General features: G+C 38.7%; 1 protein-coding gene across 4 annotated transcripts in view; it reads left to right on the top strand.

Annotated features, from left to right (window-relative positions):
• LOC111219521 (CMP-N-acetylneuraminate-beta-galactosamide-alpha-2,3-sialyltransferase 2-like) overlaps positions 1-24,216 on the top strand; it is a 31,106-nt gene extending 6,890 nt beyond the window's left edge. For 2 of the 4 annotated variants that reach the window (XM_022742220.1, XM_022742221.1), the window contains 8 exons: positions 9,719-10,085; positions 10,702-10,828; positions 10,916-11,054; positions 12,510-12,703; positions 12,785-12,964; positions 20,052-20,097; positions 20,745-20,864; positions 21,119-24,216. In XM_022742220.1, coding sequence (XP_022597941.1) covers positions 9,935-10,085; positions 10,702-10,828; positions 10,916-11,054; positions 12,510-12,703; positions 12,785-12,964; positions 20,052-20,097; positions 20,745-20,864; positions 21,119-21,286 — 1,125 coding nt within the window. In that variant the 5' untranslated portion in view covers positions 9,719-9,934 and the 3' untranslated portion in view covers positions 21,287-24,216. Of the gene's footprint in view, positions 1-25; positions 209-9,718; positions 10,086-10,701; positions 10,829-10,915; positions 11,055-12,509; positions 12,704-12,784; positions 12,965-20,051; positions 20,098-20,744; positions 20,865-21,118 lie in introns of all 4 variants that reach the window. The other 2 variants (XM_022742219.1, XM_022742222.1) reach the window with 2 other exon arrangements.

Here is a 24,216-nt window from a genome sequence, read left to right as displayed (position 1 = left end):
CTTATGTGGTATCGTTATTTTCCAGCCAGTCGCCGTTCTCGCAGCCTCGCTCTCTACTCGCTGTTTTCTGCAGCACAGCTGGTTTCCATCCTGGTGTCAACACTGAGGTCAGAGGTCACAGAGAGAGACGGGAAGGAGTGCTGTCACATGGTTTTCTCAGCACAGGGAACCATGTGAACCCTAAACCTGCCTAAGCTGTATCACTCATGTACATGCACTCACTTATCTGAGTTCTCTGCCAACCAAATGAGTATGAGTAGCTGGGTTTCTAATCTAATCTAACTTTGCAGTCACATCTGTCCTGTGAGGACGAGCTCAGTCTGGCTGTCTCTTATCTCATTCAGACTGAAAATCAACATGGCTTTAACTCACTTCAGTGTCACCACGTATTTAGTCATTTTCCTGACTATAAATTCTCACAGTTTCCTCTCCTGAATGTTCCTCAAGACAGAAAGTCTAGAGTCTCCTGGGTAATGTAACCGTACTATTGATTTATGATCTGACCATTAATTTGAATTATTTCAGCTTTGTTTCTGATAAAAAAGGTTTTTCCAATAGTTTGATGGATAGCTCTAAATTAGAATCATGGGGAGAAAAAAGACCTGTGCTCCCTCAGAAGCAACAAAATTTTAAGTTTAGTTTTCTGTTAAAAAGCTATTTTTTTAAAAAAAAATCTACAAGAAATGATACAAGAAATCTAATGTCTTGTCATCTGTAATATTGAACGTGTAAGCGCACCTCTGCACAACTCCCTTTATATCTGTCAAGAATGAATGTAATGTGATTGATCCGAACATGTGCAAGGCGTTTTTATGTATCACAGCTCGTGACCTGCTTTCATGTGTTGCTTTGTGAGCCCATGTGTGATTATTGTGTTGGGATTTCATGTCGGATCAGCGAATGAGCGCTCTGTGTATCGGTGGCTAGTGGCTGCTGTACAGAGGACCTGTACACAGCTGAGTTCAACCGAACAGCACTTGTGGTGGGTTTCCTGTGCCACATAAAGTTACAAAACTCTGCCACTCAGAACCAGTGGATTAAATAGACTTTATTAACAAACAAACAAAGCTGAGGTAGTGAGCAGAACAGCTGAGGAGCTGGTGTCAACACATTTCCTTTTATACAACCTAAGAATGTATCTTTGAACCTCACCTTTTCCAGATCATCAAATGAAAGTACCAAATTCCAGCTGTATAACCATTGATTAAGGGGCGTCTAGACCATAATGTGGCTGTAAAACCTTGCCTGTCATATGTTTGTGCAGCTATAGACGATTTACAATCTCCATTCATTCAAAAGTATTTGTCCATTTTATATTTTCTTTGATCTGTTTTCTTGTATTCAGTGCATGTATGCTCAGTTCAATTCCATATGTGTCCATGAGACCAAGCTAGGTCATAAGTGTACATCATTCAGTTCTGGGTGGAAGTCCTCGAGTCCTCAGAGTTTGTTGAAACAAAAGTTGGTTCTGAGCCTCTCTGTTATGTTATGCATGTCTGACCTGAATGGTCTCAGATTAACATACTGCAGCAGCACAGTGTTAAATATGCAAGTCATTAGACTGAAGTTTGAAAAAGACTCAAGAAAAATAACACTCTGTTTACCAATAATGTATGAATAGTTATTTAATTTTTTAACAGATATTGATCGGGGAATTCCTGCCTTCTGTGTGGACTTTCAGATCCAGACCAGCTGATCAGTTTTTTCTGAGCTGCTCCTGTGTTAAAGCCCTTTGTACCCGGACAAGTTTGCACAGTCAACATGGCACACAGTCAGACTCTGCGCTGACATGCTAATGCAGATGCCAATCCAGGAACTTTTCTTTTATCTCAGGAATTTTACTCAGCCTCTGTCTCAAGAGTGCGTCCATTTCATGCCTTGAGAGGATACAGATAACTGTAACATCAACACACACACATTTCTCAATCAGTATCTGCCCTGACACATCTCCTCTGGTCTTACAAAATAACAATTACTGTCATTGTAGAAGTATGGTATAATTGCTGTGATGCTACTTGTGGTTTCAGTGATATGACGCCCTTTTTAAGACAGGAAATACAAAACATGTTTGTCTTCAACCCTCAATAAATGTGTCTCTTGTTTTAGTTTTTCGTGTTTCTGAGTAAATGTGGACATAAATTAAGAGGCAGGTTTCCTCCTTGAAACAATGAGCATTTTCCACTCATTAGCTTTGTGATTCACACAGTTTCTGACACAAAAACAACTCCTCATGTTGATCTCCTTGTTCTCTGTGTCCTGCCTTCGCATGGATGATGTTGTCGCTCATAAAAACGTGTTTAGAGAGTTATGAAAATCTTGTTTTTTGTGCTGTATTAAAAACTATCCCAGAGTTCAAAAGATTTAGCTTTGCTTGACACTAAAATCTGAAAATTTAAAGAATTGTATGCAATTAAAGTATCATAGATAAGGCTTTGAGCATAAGCAGAAAACAAACAAAAATGAAAAAATAAGGAGTCATGTGGGTGCAGCATCCAAGATGGCCGCAAGTTAGGGGAGCTCTTGTCCCGCACATGCTATTTTTGAGTTATTACCTGATGACGCACATGTTTATGTGAATTAACACCCACTCCACGTTTTGTAATAGTACAAGCGGTGTATTTGTGGTCGAGTCGAGGCTTAGAAGACATGGCGACATCGAAATACTTTAAAACTTCTTCTCGCGCGTCTGCTCGGAAAAGCAGCGGCGCATGAGGATAACCGCGCTGCTGACGCTCCCCAGACGTCCGTAAATGTGCCCGACAGTTTGGAGAAGTTGTTTGCAGAAGTTTCGAAGTTAAATACTACTCTGCAAAGCGTCGCAACTGACGTCTCGTCTATTAAACGAACAACGGCGGAGTACTACGGTGGCGGCCATGCAGGGCAGGCTGGGAGAGGCCGAGACGCGCATCGCGGTTACCGCCACGACTGGCCCCAGCTACCTTGCGGCCGCAGCTTGCAACAGCCGCTTCAACAATAGCAGAGCGGAACAAGGCCCATTCGGACTCAATGTCCCCCACTGCCCTCGGGACGCGATCGAAACTCTGCCGGAGGTGTGCATTGAAAATCATCTTGACAGGTTCTTCCGCCAGGTTTTCCCAGCAGACCCTCACAACCCGTTTGGGCCTGCCAGGTCTGCGCGGCGTCTTCCCCCGCCATCTGATCCAACTCATCACCAGGTGGTGGTCGGTTGACAACTCTGCTCCTCTCTTCACTACAAAGTCGATCATAGACCGGCGACCTAGGGTGTCCTGGTGCCAAGTGCACCTGTGGACATCCTTATGCTTGAACATGGTGTTAGTTATGGCCAAGCTGTGACTAGCACAGAAGTCCAATAACTGAAAGCCGCTCGGGTTCAGATCGGGCAGGCCGTTCCTCCCCACCACACCCTTCCAGGTCACGCTGTCATTGCCCACGTGAGCGTTGAAGTCTCCCAGTAGGACAATGGAGTCCCCTTTCGGGGCACTTTCCAGCACCCGTCCCAAGGACTCCAAAAAGGGCGGGTAGTCTGAACTGCTGTTCGGCGCATAAGCACCGACAACAGTCAGAACCCGATCCCCGACCCGAAGGCGCAGGGACGCAACCCTTTCGTCCACCGGGGTAAACTCCAACATACAGGCAGAGAGCCTGGGGGACACCAAAAAGCCCACCCCGGCCCTCCGCCTCTCACCCGGAGCAACTCCAGCAAAGAGGAGAGACCAGCCCCTCTCAAGGACTTGGGTTCCGGAGCCGACGCTATGTGTCGAGGTGAGGCCGACTATATCTAGCCGGTATCGCTCGACCTCTTCCACAAGCTCCCGCTCCTTCCCCGCCAGAGAGGTGACGTTCCATGTTCCAAAAAAACAGTTTCCGTAACTGAGGATCGGACCGCCAAGGCCCCCGCCTTGGTCTGCTGCCCAATCCACAATGCACTGGATCGTTACTGTGTGTTTCATGTTCAAAATCAGGCAGATACATGGCAGCAACTGGTCATCACGGGACCAAAATTGATAGCATTTTTTGTTGTGAATGGTTGCGGACGGGCACTTAGAGTACATTGTAGTTACTCCATATTCTTCCTCTCTCTTTCTTACTTCTTATTGTTGTTGTTTGTTTGTTTGTTTGAATTTTCTGATCTAGATTAACATGTCTAGTAGATCAGTAAGGTTTCTTTCCTGGAATATAAATGGATGTGGCAGTCCTGTTAAGAGGAGGAAGATTTTGACATTTTTGAAAAACAATCAGGCAGATGTAGTTTTTGTACACGAAACTCACATGCAGGGTCTGGAGGCGGAGAAGTTTAAAACAGGTTGGGTGGGACATGTGTTCCATAGCTCGATTTCGAGCAAACCTAATGGTGTTCTAATTTTGGTTCACAAGAACATAAGTGTTATTTTGCTAAAGCAATCCAAAGATGCGGAGGGGAGGATTGTCTGTGTTGAAGCAGTCGTGGAGGGAGTGCCTCTTGTATTGTGTAACATTTATGCTCCTACTAAGGGGGACCCTGGATTTTTCCACGAGTTAAATAAACTACTGGGAGACACTGAGGGTGAGATTATCCTAGTTGGGGATTTTAATGACATTATGAATCCAGTGTTGGATAGGAGTTCATTCAGGCCCCCTCACCTAATGAAGGAGAGAGAGGCCTTGCATATGCTGAATAGGGATGTAGGCCTAGTGGATATATGGAGACTGGCGAACCCAAATGTGAAGGATTTTACCTTTTTCTCCCATTGCCATAAAACGTTCTCCAGGATAGACTTTTTTCTAATTAGTGCTTCACTGACGAACAATGTAGCTAACTGTGATATAAAGGCGATCTCCCTGACTGATCATGCACCTGTCGAGCTAGTTCTTAAAGCCACTATGAGGGCTGAGAGGAGAGGTAGATGGAGACTTAATGTTGGGTTATTGTCAGATTCAACTTTTAGGAAGGTGATAACGGAGGATTTGGCGACCTTTTTTGAAATCAACATCGGCAGTACTAAGGACATAGCTACTGTTTGGGAAGCCTCTAAGGCCTATATAAGGGGGAAATTCATAGCACATGCCTCTAAGAAAAAGAGGGAGAATCTTGCTAAGATCACAGAGTTGGAGAGGGAAATAAAGGATAAGGAGCTAGACCTGTCAAAACATTTTTCTGATGGGGAATTTCAGGAACTCTGCAAGCTTAAATACTCTTTACATGAGATGTATAATAAAAAAGCAGAGTACGCACTTTATAGATTAAAAACAAGCTTTTATGAAGGGGGAGAAAAGATTGGGAGATTGTTGGCGAGGCAGTTGAAGGAGAAAACATTTGGGAACACTATACCAGTTATAAAACAGGGGGATGTGCAATTCTTCGTCGCTAATGATATTAATAGGATATTCCGACAATATTATGAAAGGTTGTATACGTCTTCCATGGCCCCCGACGCCTCACTGGAGGATATAGAGCAGTTTTTCCTGAATATAGAAGTGCCCAAACTCCAACCTCAGGAGGCAGCTGGATTGGACTCGCCCATAACCGCAGCTGAAATGCGGACGGCGATTTATTCAGTGAAAAATGGGAAGCCACCAGGGTATGACGGACTCCCGGTGGAATATTATAAGGTTTTTGGAGATATAGTTGTACAGGTGTTAGAGAGGGTATATCGGGAGATGTTTGATAAGGGTCGTGTTGCTCCAACCTTTAATGAAGCTGTAATCTCATTGATTCCCAAACCAGGCAAAAATGCGGTGGATCCCTCCAACTATAGACCTATAAGTCTGCTCAATCTTGATTGTAAGGTTCTTACAAAGGTTTTGTCAACATGTTTACAGGTGGTTCTGCCCAGTATCATTCACCCAAATCAGGTTGGTTTTATGAAAAATAGAACTTCAACTGTCAATATTAGACTCTTGTTACATCTGATGTGGCTGAGTCAATCCCAAAGTGTTCCTATCACTGCCATTTCTTTGGATGCAGAAAGGGCTTTTGATAGGGTGGAGTGGCCGTTTCTGCTCTCCGCCCTATCACATTTTGGCTTCAACTCTAATTTCGTTAAATGGATAAAAATGCTGTACAGAGAACCTAAGGCAGCGGTGATGACAAATGGGATCATCTCCCCTTTCTTTAATCTGACCCGGGGAACTCGACAGGGATGTTCATTGAGCCCATTATTGTTTATCATTTTTTTTGGAGGTTTTGGCGGTGTCAGTTAGAGTTCACCCTGGAATTAAAGGAGTGAGGGGAGGTGAAACTGAGCATAAATTATTGTTATATGCTGATGATATTCTAGCGGTGGTTTCTGATCCTTTGTCTTCTTTGCCACATCTTATGGACACAATACGGTCATTTTCACAATTTTCCAGTTATTCCATTAACGGGCAAATCGGAGGCGATGCCTCTCTCCAGGCCGTGTACTCCGTTTATGGTGGAGAAATTTAATTTTAAGTGGGTGCGCAAAGGGATGAAGTATCTCGGCATCAAACTTTCTGACGATATAAGCGAAATGGTAGCATTAAACTTTAACCCCTTGCCTCAAAAGATAAAAAGGAACCTTGATAAGTGGGGGAAATTGAAACTCACGTTATGGGGGAAAATTTATGTTGTAAAGATGATAGTTGCCCCGCAGTTCGGCTATGTTGCAATGATGTTGCCAATGCGGATACCGTCCTCCACTTTCAGACAACTGGATGATATGATAAGGCATTTTCTATGGGTGGGGAAAAGACCGCGAATAAAATTGAGAAAGCTGTGTACACATAAGGAGAAGGGAGGGCTGGGCCTCCCAGATTTTAGACTGTATTATTTAGCTTTTGAGATGGCCAAAATTGCGAGGTACTGGCAAACGTCGGGCAACAATGCGGCTTGGACTGAGGTGGAGAAAGAGATATGCTCGCCTTTCCAGCCCATAGAGGTGCTCTCTCAAAAAAGGTCAAATATCACGAATCCAATACTTCTGCACTCAAGGGATGTCTGGACCAGGGTGCATAAAATGTTTAAAGTTACGCACACCCTACAGAGATACTCTTCACTGTGGTATAACCCTGATGTTTGTATTGGAAGGAAATCAGTTTATTGGGAACAATGGCATTCAAAAGGTTTGAACAAGATTGGTGATCTTTTTGAAAGTGGTGTATTGTCATATGATGTGATGATGCAGAAATTTGGTTTGATGGGGAAAGGTAATTTCTGGAAATTTTTGCAATTGAGGAGTTGCATCGGCTCATGGCCATACAATGATGCTGATAATGTGGTGCTAGAATACATGAAACTCTCGCCTGTTAAACGTAACGCTTCACAATTTTACAAAATTGCTAATTCTTCTCTCAGCAGTGATTCCAACCAGCTAAAGATGATTTGGCAGAGGGACCTTGGTGGGGAGATTGAGGATGAACGATGGGCTGTAATTGTGGCTGACTGTGGAAAATATGTGAGAGAAGTGAGAGGAAAACTTACACAGTACAATGTTTTACATAGATACTATTATACACCATCTCGACTGTATATAATGAAACTTTTGGGTGATGATTTGTGTTGGAAATGCAAAAAAGAAACTGGAACTTTCCTTCATTGTATGTGGGAGTGTGCTTTGATCAGGTCTTTCTGGACTCAGGTCCTGAACATTTTGAGTAATTGGTTTGGATCAGAAATTTCTTTGAACCCGGAGCTCTGCTTACTGGGGGATAGATCCCGGCTGCCCACTGCGGACAGGAGTGATTTCTCTGTTGTCTCTGTGGGTACATCGACGGCATGCAGGGTAATTTTGAGACACTGGAAAGCACCTGAGGCTCCACGGGTGAAAGAGTGGATATATGCCCCCTTGGGGTAGGTTTTGGGATTATATAAAGGCGGATTGATATTTTGGTTTTATTTTTTGTTAAAGGTATGGATTTCTGGATGCTTGTACTTGGATGTGTGTGGTTATTTTTCTTGTATCGAGTGTCTGTCTGTCACCTATTCTATCTGTCCATGTGTGGAGTACCATGTTGAGATTGTCTTGTGCCATGCCTGTAAAAGTTCAATAAAAACTTAAGTTTCAAAAAATTAAAAATAAAAAACTTTTGAGGCAGAACTTGGTGAGCTATAGTAGGTAAAGGTGTTAAATGACGGTAAGCAAGGTGAAGATGAACATCTGCATCAAAATATAACATGAATATTCAGAAGGCACCTTTTTAGCCTTTGTTCAGACTGAAATATCTGAACTATTGGATGGATAGCCATTTATTTTGGTTCAGGCCTGAAATCATTTATACATGGCGATAATGGCTCATCCCCCCCCCCCCCCTTATCCGATGTCAGAGGTGTGTGTGTGTGTGTGTGTTTGCTCTGCTTAACTCTTCTCTGTTTGCTCTGTGGTTTGCACTGCTGTTTGGACATGACTGCTGTTTGGACATGACTAACATGTGAAACTGCCATCACAATTATACAGTGATGGAAGAAGTATTCAGAGTAAGTGAAGAAATAGAAGTTACGAGCTAAATGTTTTTACAGTATCAAAAGTATTTCTGTAGAAAAATGGTCAAACAGTAACATGTATGTTTAATATTAGACATGAGATTTTAAGTTTTGCTTTTTTTGTGAGATAATTTTACTTTTAAGTTTACCATATTTTACATTATTTAAATTGAACAATTACAGAAATCTCTTTGGTTCAACTGCTAACAACTCATAGAAACACGACCCCTAACTAGACACTGCCTTTTGTACTTGAAATTGAATTTTATTTTATTTTAAGGTTATCATAGGTTTTCATGTAAAACTTTGAAAGTTGTATCTGCTGCTGTCAGATAAATTTACTGGAGTAAAAAAGTAGCTCATTTGTGAGTTAAATCTGGAGGGTTGTGAAAAAACAAAGTTCTAGTTCACAAATTTGTTTGGTAATTTTTGGATGTTTGGACATAATTTTACCTCTTTGGGCCTTGAACACTTATTTAAATGAAACGTTACATACTTAAATACAGTAATTACTCTTCATCACCTTATTTATGAAATAAAAAATAATACTATTGACTATGTGTGTTGAACCAGTTACTACAAACAAACATGAAATAAACTGTTATAGCTATCAGTTACACAACACAGTAATGAAGAAACACACATACAGGTCAGCTGATTTAGACTTCACACACACACACATACACACACACATACACACACACACACACACACCCACACACGGAGTGAGAGAGAGACATTGAAACTGACAGGAGGAGAGTGAGAGCTGAAACAGGAGAAGCTGAACTGAAGCCAGATCTGATTGGTATGCAGAGGCCGAGTCTAGCTGCATGGAGACATTCCTGCAGGAGTAGAGGGGAGGTGGGGTGGGGTGGGGGTGGATGGGGAGGAAGAGGGTGACTCCAATCATCAGCAGAAATCAAAAATGCCCTCTTTCTTCCAATGTTTTTCAAGGTAGAATAGAGTGTGTGGTGTTGTTGTAGATGATGATGTTATCCTGTTAGAACAATACTTTTCAGTCATCTCTTTCATTAGCAACAACATCTCCGCCTGGTTTTAACAATGGAACACTTTAAGGGAACTTTAAGTGTTGAAGTTTGACTGTTTTTGCTGTTTCTGACTTCTGGTTTTCTCAGAGTGAAGAGAAGCTGTGGTCAGTCGTTGTTGAGCACACTGTTTGTTATGGACAGTTAGTTTGTGTTTTATAAATATTTTGGGATGGCTAATTAGTTTAATAGATGATTAGTTTGTTATAAAAGAGAAAACAAGTTTATTATTGATGAAGCTGATGTTGCTGTGTCTCTCTGTCTGACTCAGGTGTGAACACAGATCCCGTCTCCACCAATAAGAAAGCGGCGTTGTGCACAAGTCTCAGGCTCCATGGAGATAAAGCCGAGTGGAGAGACGACAGAACAGAGGAAAATGTGCAGATGACACAGTCTAACTATGCTGACATAGCAGAATGAACGGCTGATTGACTTCTCAACAACACATCCTTCCTCCTGTTGTTGCCCACCCACTGTCCGTCCAGCCATGTTGTTGAGGAGGAAGCTGTGCGTTGCTGTGGTGATCGCCGCCATCCTCTTCCTCATGCTCGCCAGTCAGAGCATCCAGAGGAGACATTTCCTGCCTCTGTCATTATCCCCACCCACCATCCGGGCCAAGCCCGCCAGCAGGGAGACAGGTAAGGAGCTGATGTCATCGTCATCACTGGAGGAGACTTTCTGTTCTGTGTCGTACATATAATCACTTAGATTATTGTTACAATAACAGATGCACACATACACTGGAGAGCCTCTCATAGTAGAGCTACCAGCTCAGCTATAATACAGCTATCCACACAATGACTCCACAGGTACAGCACCATAAATGTGACTCTAATTTCTGTCAAGGCTCCACCAGACTGCCAGCAGAGTTAAACAGTCTGACAGTAGCTGCTCATGGCTTATTAGCTCTGACCACCAGGTTTATATTCATGCTACATTGAGCAGTGGTTTGTCAGTCTTCCCTGTGTCCCCAGACACTCTGTCTCACCTACTACGTAGCCAGGCTACACTTGCTGGTCCCTCACTCCTCTGATGCATTTTTTATTTAATATGCTTGGAGACGGGGTACAACCTGAATTTGAGGGTGTAGTTACACCTGCTTCACCTGGGTGGTAATCCAGCCTTGAGTAGTTGTTGGTGTTGTTGTTGTAGTATAACAGCAGTAGCAGAAGTAGTAGTGATGTGATTCTACCATAAAGATGTCAACAGTCTCCCATGATGCACTCTTCTCTAACTCTCTGTTTGTGTTTGCAGTGGTTGAAGTCACAGCACCTCCTGCTGACCTGACCCCTGATCCCCCTGAGACACCCCCTCCTCCCATCACGACCCAGCCTGAGTCTGAGGGGGAGGAGCCTGTAGACAACTCCCAGCATGACCCGAGGTAACACGCAGGAGGTCACAGACTCTTGTGTATCTCATGATTCCCCTCTCTGTGTCCGTCTGACTCCACTGTGTCATCCTCTTTCAGGTCTTGTGGTTGTTCCGATTCCTGTATTTCAGACATGGGGTCATCAAGCTGGTTCAGCCTACGCTACGACCCCAAACAGCAGCCCATCCTCCGAGACACCAATAAGAACTTTGACCCTGACGCACTCAGGTGGTGGCTGGTAAGGACAAAATATTGGAACAGTGCAGTTTCTAATGATATTACTGGTTCTGTTCCTATTTTAGAACGTACAAAATATAAACCTGCCTGAGCCATTTTATCAGTCTGAGATTTGAAATCTGATTTAAAAAGTGAAGTTGGATGAAAAAGGATAATTTTATTAGCTCAGTCCAGGCTACTATCTGCTTATGTGAACATGTTACCTGCTATAAAGTTTGGCCTTCAAAGAAAAAGTCATTATTTGGGCCAGTGTTTTGGTCCAAGCTTTACACATTTTTTACTGTGCCCTAATTCACTACAATTAATGAAACAATTTACAAATGTAGAGCTGTTAAACTTTTTGCAAATCAATCAATCTACATAAAGCAAATCAGATTGTAGGCAGATTGTGAGATTTTATTATGCAGAGCAGCTTTCCTGCAAGTACTGAGAAGCAACTCAAATCACTGTCAGATTAAATCATTATACACTTATTCTACCAGTTCTTGTACTAACATCATTTTATTCCACAGTCATTGATTAAACTGCAGATAATCATGATATCACTATGGATAATTTACATTAACAGTTAAGTAAATCACACAAAAGATCTTTAGTAACTGATAATCGTAAAAAGGTGATCAAGTGTAAGTCCTATTCCAGAAAATATTTACAGGCACTCTGGAAGTGACCTGATAGCTTTGAATTGATGAGAAAATTGAGAACATATTAGATGGCCAAAGAAGGATGTGTAATATACTGCATGATGTCCATACAGTGAGTTTCAATAAATTGTCAGGACCTTTAATGAAGATCTGTTTTTATAAAAACTGAAATGTAAGATGTCTTAAATTTGTCTTTGTGGAAGCTGTCAGCAGTCTGGAGACGAACGTCTGAGTCTTTTTCCTGCATTTATAGATTAAGTCCTGCAGCAGAAACCATTAGCAGATTAAAAGGAGGGGGTGGTGATGCTGCTAACATCAGTCTGATCTACAGTATGCAGTATACTGTATATGCTGTGTGTGTGTGTGTGTGTGTGTGTGTGTGTGTGTGTGTGTGTGTGTGTGTGTGTGTGTGTGTGTGTGTGTGTGTGTGTGTATCTGATTGAGCTAAAACAAATCACAACAGCATGTTGTAGCTACACTGTAACTGTAAAAAATGTACTTGCCCAATTATTTTCATAATGAATTAATCTGACATTTACTTTCATAATGGATCAATTAACCAGGCAGTCTTTAAAAAAAAAAAAAAGTCAGAAAATAGTGAAAAATGTCCAACACAGTTTACCAGAACTAAAAGTGACATCTTCATAGATCTTGATTGGTCAGACCTACGTCTAAAACACCAAAAAATAAAAACAAAAGAAGAATTAATGCTTTGGGAGCTTTTGATGGAGCCAGACTTGCAGCTTACTAATATAAAGCTTAATAATGTCAAAACAATATAAAATAATGTGATATGCTCCACTCCTCCACAGGGTCTTCAACGGTCCGGTAATGACCAGACTCTAGAGGAGGTGATGTCGAAGATGTTCCAGGTCATTTCCCCACCCACTGTGGACTTAAGGCCCCTCCCCTCACTTTGCCGTAGCTGTGCGGTGGTCGGCAACTCTGGCAACCTGCGACAGTCCGGACACGGCAATCTAATCGACTCCCACAGCTCCGTTATCCGGTGCGTATATATACACATACAAACACAGGCAAGTCTTACCCCTTCTCTTCATCTTACTCACCTCATCTTCTTCCTGCTCAGGATGAATAAGGCGGTGACTCGAGGGTTTGAGAAAGATGTTGGGAATCGGACTACACATCACTTTCTTTACCCGGAGAGCGCAGTAGATGTTGCACGAGGAGTCAGCCTTGTCCTGCTGCCGTTCAAGCTAAGAGATCTGGAGTGGCTGACCAGCGCGCTGTCCACTGGCCAGATCAAAATGTACGACAATGACATACAAAATCATCACAAAATCTAATTCTAATCTAATCTAATCTATTCAAAATTCTCCATATGTATAAAATTATGTATATATGCAAAACATATATATTTACATGCAGTAAAGTAGAAAAAATGAAACTTTTATATACACGTATTATGCATGAAAATAGTTTTACTATTTACTGGACAGTATTCAAATGTAAACATACAGTACATAAATCCATTCCTCATGGCTTGAAATGTGTATTTCTGCACTCAAATATTTACATATATACATATATTAGAAATAACAAGTACACCTATCATGTAAATAAAAGTAAGATTAGTCTGTTTACCTGCACAGTATATTGACAGTCATATACACAGATAATATGCATGTTTATATGCTTATGTACAAATAGATATTGAGAACAAAATGTGAATTTATACATGTAGACAAGGGTGTAAGTTTGGAAAAAGTCATAGTGTAGTAAGGCATAAAAAGTCATAGTAAAGTATGACATAAAACGTCAAAAGTACATCATAGTATATTAAGGCATAAAACGTCATAATATAGTCATAGTATGGTCAGGCATCAAAGGAGATAGTATAGTAAGACAGAAAAATGCCAAAAAACATCATAGTATATTAAGGCATAAAAGGTCATAAAAACGTCATAGTATGGCAAGGTATGAGAAGAAAATAATATGATTAGGCATAAAAATGCCAAAAAACATCAAAGGATAATATGGCATAAGAATGCCAAAAAACATCACGGTGAAGTATGGCAGAAAAAGCAGAAAAACGTCATAGTATAGTATGGCATAAAACATCAAAAAAACATCATAGTATATTGAGTCATAAAAGGTCATAAAAACTTCATAGTATATGGTAAGGCATCACAGGAGATATTATATTAAGGCAGAAAAATGCCAAAAAGCTTCAAAGTAACGTATGGCATAAAATGTCAAAAAAACATCATAGTATATTAAGGCATAAAAGGTCATAAAAACGTCATAGTATGGCAAGGCATGAGAGGAAATAATATAATTATGTGTAAAAATGCCAAAAAACAACAAAGGAAAGTATGGCAGAAAAACGCCAAAAAACGCCATAGTATTGTATGGCATAAAATGTCAAAAAAACATCATAGTATATTAAGGCATAAAAGGTCATAAAAACATCATAGTATGACAAGGCATGAGTCAAAATGATATAATTAGGCAGAAAAATGCCAAAAAGCTTCAAAGTAACGTATGGCATAAAATGTCAAAAAAACATCATAGTATATTAAGGCATAAAAGGTCATAAAAACATCATAGTATGACAAGGCATGAGTCAAAATGATATAATTAGGCAGAAAAATGCCAAAAAGCTTCAAAGTAACGTATGGCATAAAATGTCAAAAAAACATCATAGTATATTAAGGCATAAAAGGTCATAAAAACGTCATAGTATGGCAAGGCATGAGAGGAAATAATATAATTATGTGTAAAAATGCCAAAAAACAACAAAGGAAAGTATGGCAGAAAAACGACAAAAAACGCCATAGTATTGTATGGCATAAAATGTCAAAAAAACATCATAGTATATTAAGGCATAAAAGGTCATAAAAACATCATAGTATGGCAAGGCATGAGAGGAAATAATATAATTATGTGTAAAAATGCCAAAAAACAACAAAGGAAAGTATAGCAGAAAAACGACAAAAAACGCCATAGTATAGTATGGCATAAAATGTCAAAAAAACATCATAGTATATTAAGGCATAAAAGGTCATAAAAACATCATAGTATGGCAAGGCATGAGAGGAAATAATATAATTATGTGTAAAAATGCCAAAAAACAACAAAGGAAAGTATAGCAGAAAAACGACAAAAAACGCCATAGTATAGTATGGCATAAAATGTCAAAAAAACATCATAGTATATTAAGGCATAAAAGGTCATAAAAACATCATAGTATGGCAAGGCATGAGAGGAAATAATATAATTATGTGTAAAAATGCCAAAAAACAACAAAGGAAAGTATAGCAGAAAAACGACAAAAAACGCCATAGTATAGTATGGCATAAAATGTCAAAAAAACATCATAGTATATTAAGGCATAAAAGGTCATAAAAACATCATAGTATGGCAAGGCATGAGAGGAAATTATATAATTATGCATAGAAATGCCAAAAAACCTCAAAGGAAAGTATGGCAGAAAAATGACAAAAAACGCCATAGTATAGTATGGCATAAAATGTCAAAAAAACATCATAGTATATTAAGGCATAAAAGGTCATACAAACGTCATAGTATGGCAAGGCATGAGTCAAAATGATATAATTATGCAGAAAAATGCTAAAAAACGTCAAAAGAAAGTCTGGTAGAAAAATGATAAAAAACGCCATAGTATAGTATGGCATAAATCGTCAAAAAAACATCATAGTATATTAAGGCATAAAAGGTCATAACAACATCATAGTATGGCAAGGCATGAGTCAAAATGATATAATTATGCAGAAAAATGCCAAAAAAGGTCAAAAGAAAGTATGGCATAAAATGTCAAATAAACATCATAGTATATTAAGGCATAAAAGGTCATAAAAACATCATAGTATGGCAAGGCATGAGAAGAAATAATATAATTGTGTGTAAAAATGCCAAAAAACGTCAAAAGAAAGTATAGCAGGAAAATGACAAAAAACGCCATAGTATAGTATGGCATAAAATGTCAAAAATACATCATAGTATATTAAGGCATAAAAGGTCAGAAAAACATCATAGTATGGCAAGGCATGGGAAGAAATCATATAATTATGTGTAAAAATGCCAAAAAACGTCAAATGAAAGTATGGCAGGAAAAAGACAAAAAACGCCATAGTATAGTATGGCATAAAATGTCAAAAATACATCATAGTATATTAAGGCATAAAAGGTCAGAAAAACATCATAGTATGGCAAGGCATGGGAAGAAATCATATAATTATGTGTAAAAATGCCAAAAAACGTCAAATGAAAGTATGGCAGAAAAATGACAAAAAACGCCATAGTATAGTATGGCATCAATCATCAAAAAAACATCATAGTATATTAAGGCATAAAAGGTCATAAAAACGTCATAGTATGGCAAGGCAGGAGAGGAAATGATATAATTATGCATAAAAATGCCCAAAAACGTCAAAAGACAGTATAGCAGGAAAATGACAAAAAACGCCAGAGTATAGTATGGCATAAAACATCATAAAAACGTCATAGTATGGCAAGGCAGGAGAGGAAATGATATAATTATGCATAAAAATGCCCAAAAACGTCAAAAGACAGTATAGCAGGAAAATGACAAAAAACGCCAGAGTATAGTATGGCATAAAACATCATAAAAACGTCATAGTATGGCAAGGCAGGAGAGGAAATGATATAATTATGCATAAAAATGCCCAAAAACGTCAAAAGACAGTATAGCAGGAAAATGACAAAAAACGCCAGAGTATAGTATGGCATAAAACATCATAAAAACGTCATAGTATGGCAAGGCAGGAGAGGAAATGATATAATTATGCATAAAAATGCCCAAAAACGTCAAAAGACAGTATAGCAGGAAAATGACAAAAAACGCCAGAGTATAGTATGGCATAAAACATCATAAAAACGTCATAGTATGGCAAGGCAGGAGAGGAAATGATATAATTATGCATAAAAATGCCCAAAAACGTCAAAAGACAGTATAGCAGGAAAATGACAAAAAACGCCAGAGTATAGTATGGCATAAAACATCATAAAAACGTCATAGTATGGCAAGGCAGGAGAGGAAATGATATAATTATGCATAAAAATGCCCAAAAACGTCAAAAGACAGTATAGCAGGAAAATGACAAAAAACGCCAGAGTATAGTATGGCATAAAACATCATAAAAACGTCATAGTATGGCAAGGCAGGAGAGGAAATGATATAATTATGCATAAAAATGCCCAAAAACGTCAAAAGACAGTATAGCAGGAAAATGACAAAAAACGCCAGAGTATAGTATGGCATAAAACATCATAAAAACGTCATAGTATGGCAAGGCAGGAGAGGAAATGATATAATTATGCATAAAAATGCCCAAAAACGTCAAAAGACAGTATAGCAGGAAAATGACAAAAAACGCCAGAGTATAGTATGGCATAAAACATCATAAAAACGTCATAGTATGGCAAGGCAGGAGAGGAAATGATATAATTATGCATAAAAATGCCCAAAAACGTCAAAAGACAGTATAGCAGGAAAATGACAAAAAACGCCAGAGTATAGTATGGCATAAAACATCATAAAAACGTCATAGTATGGCAAGGCAGGAGAGGAAATGATATAATTATGCATAAAAATGCCCAAAAACGTCAAAAGACAGTATAGCAGGAAAATGACAAAAAACGCCAGAGTATAGTATGGCATAAAACATCATAAAAACGTCATAGTATGGCAAGGCAGGAGAGGAAATGATATAATTATGCATAAAAATGCCCAAAAACGTCAAAAGACAGTATAGCAGGAAAATGACAAAAAACGCCAGAGTATAGTATGGCATAAAACATCATAAAAACGTCATAGTATGGCAAGGCAGGAGAGGAAATGATATAATTATGCATAAAAATGCCCAAAAACGTCAAAAGACAGTATAGCAGGAAAATGACAAAAAACGCCAGAGTATAGTATGGCATAAAACATCATAAAAACGTCATAGTATGGCAAGGCAGGAGAGGAAATGATATAATTATGCATAAAAATGCCCAAAAACGTCAAAAGACAGTATAGCAGGAAAATGACAAAAAACGCCAGAGTATAGTATGGCATAAAACATCATAAAAACGTCATAGTATGGCAAGGCAGGAGAGGAAATGATATAATTATGCATAAAAATGCCCAAAAACGTCAAAAGACAGTATAGCAGGAAAATGACAAAAAACGCCAGAGTATAGTATGGCATAAAACATCATAAAAACGTCATAGTATGGCAAGGCAGGAGAGGAAATGATATAATTATGCATAAAAATGCCCAAAAACGTCAAAAGACAGTATAGCAGGAAAATGACAAAAAACATCATAGTATACTAAGGCATAAAAGGTAAAGAAAACCTCATATTATGACAAGGCATGAGAGGAAATGATATAATTATGCATGAAAATGCCAAAAAACGTCAAAAGACAGTATAGCAGGAAAATGACAAAAAACGCCATAGTATAGTATGGCATAAAATGTCAAAAAAACATCATAGTATTTTAAGGCATAAAAGGTAATAAAAACCTCATATTATGACAAGGCATGAGAGGAAATGATATAATTATGCATGAAAATGCCAAAAAACGTCAAAAGACAGTATAGCAGGAAAATGACAAAAAACGCCAGAGTATAGTATGGCATAAAATGTCAAAAAAACATCATAGTATTTTAAGGCATAAAAGGTAATAAAAACCTCATATTATGACAAGGCATGAGAGGAAATGATATAATTATGCATGAAAATGCCAAAAAACGTCAAAAGACAGTATAGCAGGAAAATGACAAAAAACGCCAGAGTATAGTATGGCATAAAATGTCAAAAAAACATCATAGTATTTTAAGGCATAAAAGGTAATAAAAACCTCATATTATGACAAGGCATGAGAGGAAATGATATAATTATGCATGAAAATGCCAAAAAACGTCAAAAGACAGTATAGCAGGAAAATGACAAAAAACGCCAGAGTATAGTATGGCATAAAATGTCAAAAAAACATCATAGTATTTTAAGGCATAAAAGGTCATAAAAACGTCATAGTATGGCAAGGCATGAGAGGAAGTAATATAATTATGCAGAAAAATGACAAAAAACGTCAAAAGAAAGTATAGCAGAAAAATGACAAAAAACGCCATAGTATATAGTATGGCATAAATCGTCAAAAAAACATCATAGTATATTAAGGCATAAAAGGTCATAAAAACGTCATAGTATGGCAAGGCATGAGAGGAAATAATATAATTATGCATAAAAATGCCAAAAAACGTCAAAAGAAAGTATAGCAGGAAAATGACAAAAAACGCCATAGTATAGTATGGCATAAAATGTCAAAAAAACATCATAGTATTTTAAGGCATAAAAGGTAATAAAAACCTCATATTATGACAAGGCATGAGAGGAAATGATATAATTATGCATAAAAATGCCAAAAAACGTCAAAAGAAAGTATAGCAGGAAAATGACAAAAAACGCCATAGTATAGTATGGCATAAAATGTCAAAAAAACATCATAGTATATTAAGGCATAAAAGGTCATAAAAACGTCATAGTATGGCAAGGCATGAGAGGAAATGATATGATTATGCATAAAAATGCCAAAAAACGTCAAAAGAAAGTATAGCAGGAAAATGACAAAAAACCCCATAGTATAGTATGGCATAAAATGTCAAAAAAACATCATAGTATTTTAAGGCATAAAAGGTCATAAAAACGTCATAGTATGGCAAGGCATGAGAGGAAATGATATAATTATGCATAAAAATGCTAAAAAACGTCAAAAGAAAGTATGGCAGAAAAATGAAAAAAAACGCCATAGTATAATGGCATGAATCGTCAAAAAAACATCATAGTATTTTAAGGCATAAAAGGTCATAAAAACGTCATAGTATGGCAAGGCATGAGAGGAAATGATATAATTATGCATAAAAATGCTAAAAAACGTCAAAAGAAAGTATGGCAGAAAAATGAAAAAAAACGCCATAGTATAATGGCATGAATCGTCAAAAAAACATCATAGTATATTAAGGCTCAAAAATATCAAAAAACGTCACAGTATGATGAGGCTTAAAATAGTCATTGTATAGTAAGGAATAAAAGAGTCATTGTATATGAAGGCATAGAAAAAGTCATAGTATAGTAAATCAAAAAGAAGTCATAGTACAGTAAAGCACAAAGAAGTCATAGTATAGTAATGATAAACTTTATTTGTATAGCACCTTTCATACAAGAAATGTCGCACAAAGTGCTTTACAACAAAGGAATGACCTGCACCAATTGCTTCACATGAAAAGAAAAGACATAAAATGAACATAAAAAAGTAATAAAAGTTAAAAGTTGTCTTGGTTGTCTCTGTTTGTGTGCCTGTTCAGGACCTACATGAGGGTTAAAGACAGAGTGAAGGCTGATAAAGACAAGGTAAAGTAAATGCTCAGTCATGCTTTCTCTATATCACATCGTTTACAATCCCTCTGGATTTTTATACCTTTACATAACATCAGTAACGCCTTTATGGCATGAACATTCACTTGCACTCAGAAATGAACTGATTAGAATTTAATGGTCAAAGGTTGTGACTTCACGAAACATGATTTTGGCCTCTTGAATGTGATATATCAAACCACCTTGAGGGAATTTGTTCAGATTTGGCACAAAAACTCATTGGATTCACGGATGAACTGATAATAATTTAGTGGTCAAAAGTCACTGTGACCTCACAAAATTTGTTTTTGGCCATAACTCACAAATTTATACATATGCGAAGATGTAATTCTTGTTCATTATTTTCTTGTTTTGGGAAAGTTTCTGTTTTAGTCTAATTTGAGATTTTTAAGTTCTCATTTTAATGTTTGTCTCCACTCCATATTTTGTTTTAATAACTTTGATTCTTGCACCAAAGCACATAGTTTTATCTGTTAGTTAAGCTTTTTCCAGATGATTTATTTGTACTTAGGAAATCAAACTGTTGCAGGTGCTTATCAAATGCTTATAATAACACATGAAAACTGAAGTGAGAGCTATTGAGCACTAACACATTAAAACATTTGACCATGGTGTGTGTGCAGGTTCTGGTGGTGAACCCGGTGTTCTTTAAATATGTTCACGATCATTGGACCGAGCATCATGGTCGCTACCCTTCCACAGGCATGCTGGCCATCATGTTCGCTCTGCATACCTGTGACAAGGTAAGTGGGAGGAGTCCAACACCCACATTCAATATAACATTTGATTAAACCAAATTCACATTCTTCTTTTTTATCTGTCCCTGAATGCATCACTAAGGGGAGTTTTCCAAACAGTCTCTGATCTTAAATGCATCATCACATTATGAGAACAAAACAGACAGAAACATGGTTGTAACATATTAAAAATCTTCATACATTACAGTATATTATGTTGTAGAATGTCATGGCATCTCTTCCGGTCTGTCTGTTTTCAGGTGTCGGTGTTCGGTTACGGTGCCGACAAGCAGGGGAACTGGCATCATTACTGGGAGGAGAATCGCTACGCCGGAGCCTTCAGGAAGACCGGCGTCCACAGTGCCGACTTCGAGACGCAGGTCATTCACCAGCTCGCCAAGGAAGGCAAGATCAGTCTGCACCTGTGACACAAGTGGCCTGCTAACCTACAGACTGAGCTAGTGACAGACTCACAGACTGCTCATTGACAGACCTATCAACCTACAGACAGACCTGCAGACCAGTGGACTGACAATCAGACCTCCAAGCTAACGTACAGACCTGCTGACTAATAGACTGACCGTTGATTGACCTGCAGACTAACCTACTGACCTGCTGACTAATGGACTGATATAAATCATCCGGATATGCTGGATTGAGGCTGTTGTTGGGCCAAGACATTTTTAGAAATGTAGATCAATTGTGGACAGAGTTGTTGGGGGTAGGAGGAGCTAAACCTGCTACCTTCAGCTGGTTGGGGGGGGGGGGCTCGGAGATCTTCCTTGTGCAGACTCCTGCTGGTTTAAATGAGTTCCAGCTCAACTTGAACAAATACAGACTGTTTTTTTTGGGACTCTCCACTTTTCACACAGAAAGCCGTCCTGCCATCTACGACTGCGTGGATCGACCATACAAGTTTTGCTCTGAGCGGGAAAAAACCACAGACTTTTTATATCTTTTTTCATTGGATTTTATAGACATTATACAGGGATAACCTCTTCTTTTTTTTTTTTTATCAAAGCACTTTGCCCTGAAGAAGAAACCATGTTGTTACTCATCTGTCAAAACATTTACAAGACTTTTTTTTTATATATATATCGTTTATAATCCATCCATTTATTCTTATCTTAATGCAAACCATCCTGATCTAGAGGATCCAGACTGGAAACAGAAACAGGATGACAGTTTTTAAGTTTTATGTTATTTTCATTTTTTTTTTTTTTTTTTTAACCTAAACCAAGATCACTTACTGTCTTGACCATTCTTGGAAGCAGTAAGTGGGAGGAGCCTGTGTGAGGTTCTCAGCCTGTGGTTATGATGATTCGGCAGTCTGTAGGTTTTCAGCTTACGATCACTGATTTCCCAAAACAGGAAAACTTTATTAGTATTTGATACATTTTTACAGGAATAGTCCAACATTTAATGACAGTTTACTGCCTCCAGTAGCTAACAAAGTTCATGTTAAGTGGTAAAGCCAAATAATAACACTAACTGATCAGAGCTAAAGATGTGACTCAGTGATAAAGCTGCAGACTGCTGAACTTCATGAACACTTGAGAGACTGATGTAACTCCTGAGTCACTGCTCAGTTGATGGGAGTGACAAAAACAAGGAGACTGCACACGACTTTTAACTAAAGATTTATTAAGTAAAACTTAACAAGGACAAAGTCAAACAATCAGTAACTTTACGAGTGAGGGCTGTGCATGGATGCAGTGCAATGTACTTTCAAAAAAAGAAACAAAATCTAAAGTCCAACCAAAAATAAGCAGCCATATGAATGAGGAGAGGCTGACCAGTCCAGCAGGTAGCAGAGGAGTCAGTAAGCTGACTGCTGGACTTCCTGTTAAAGGGAGATAACAGCATGTTGAGGGCTGTTTCACACCTGTACTGTGAATGTACAAAAACTGTTGCATATTATCAATAACAGTCATCTAAATGTTTGTGGCTTTGTTTGCACTATGAGGAGTTTCAGGATGTTTTCACTGAGTTTGTTTAATTCTGAATCCCATTATGGTCATCCATTTTTAGGGCTGATAGACTTGTTTAGACTGTAAATTTGTGCTTGCATTCTCTCTACCCCACAAATCCTACCAGTGTGAAATCACCCTAAGACTGATGCTCAGTAAAGATCTCAGTCTGCTTCAAACAAATGTGTTAGTACAACATATGGTCTGACTTCAAAATATTTCTAACCATTTTTAAAGGGTAAAAAGCCTGTAGTCATAGTCTCCTCGTGGCTGCATCACAGTGCCTCCCAGAACCCTCTCCAACAACTGTTTCTTTTGTGTGAGTGTAGTCTCAACACCAAGAAACACTGTGCTTTTATTGTGGTGTTCACGTGGAATAAAAAGTCAAGCTTGAGAGAGAAGTTTAAAATCTGCTTACTTTCACACCTCTGCCCACCTGGCCAGTCACTGTTGTTGGATGCAGGTTTCAGACACTGTCAGACGATCCAACCAGCACTATGTTTGAAGCAAACTGAGGCCTTATAAATAATCATGAATGCTGAATCATCATCTGGAGCCTGCTGCTCTGTCGTTAGCTCGGCTGCAGTATACAGTGTAGTTTGACTTCAATCTTGTTTGTCTGGAACAAGTCACGTAGTCTCTTAAAGCTGACTGCTGAGTCATCAGAAGCTGTGGTTTTAATTTGAAACATCTGCTGCTTGTTTTAAAAGTTTTCATTCAAAGCTGAGATTTAACACTTTGCTGGCTTCTCCAGGAAAACGTCCTGCTAGTAAACTCGGAAATGATCTACTTTACGATTTGACGAGGAATGCCTGAATGTGCCATAAACCTGAGTTCAGCCACTAAATGACAGAGCAGCAGTCCTCCAGTGTCCTAAGCTGGACTTAACATCTGGATGCAAGCAGGCTGTAAGTTGCTGTAAACAGATTTAGTTCCTTACACTTTAAAAAAAATCAGTTTGTTGTGAGTATAAATCCAAAGTTGTGCTTCTTAGATTCCCTGCAGTCTGGAAATTTAGAGATTATTTCCATCAGGGACACAGGAAAGTACAGATTAACTCAAATCAACCAATCAGCTGCTTGTAATTCCATCATAATCGTTTGTATGTGATCTGTAAATTTACAACGGAGTGACGTCCACTGACCAAACAAGATGTAAGTACGATATATGTTCAGTTACCATAGCTTTAATTCAGCGCATCATGTTTAAACTGTGACTCTGTTTGATAAAACAAATGTCAGTTTTGCTTCAAACACCTACTGATCATCCGTTCATTCATCCGTTCATTCATTCATAGATGCCAGACAGACGGAAGCACTGTGACATTTCAGCAAAAACAGAAAACATCAACCGCTGTCACTTTGAAAGAAATAAAATTAAAAAAAAAT

Source organism: Seriola dumerili, unplaced genomic scaffold, assembly GCF_002260705.1.
Source record: "Seriola dumerili isolate Sdu_G_001 unplaced genomic scaffold, Sdu_1.0 BDQW01000066.1, whole genome shotgun sequence".
Taxonomy (NCBI): domain Eukaryota; kingdom Metazoa; phylum Chordata; class Actinopteri; order Carangiformes; family Carangidae; genus Seriola; species Seriola dumerili.
Note: the sequence above shows the minus strand (reverse complement) of the source record. Positions and strands in the feature narration are given on the sequence as shown.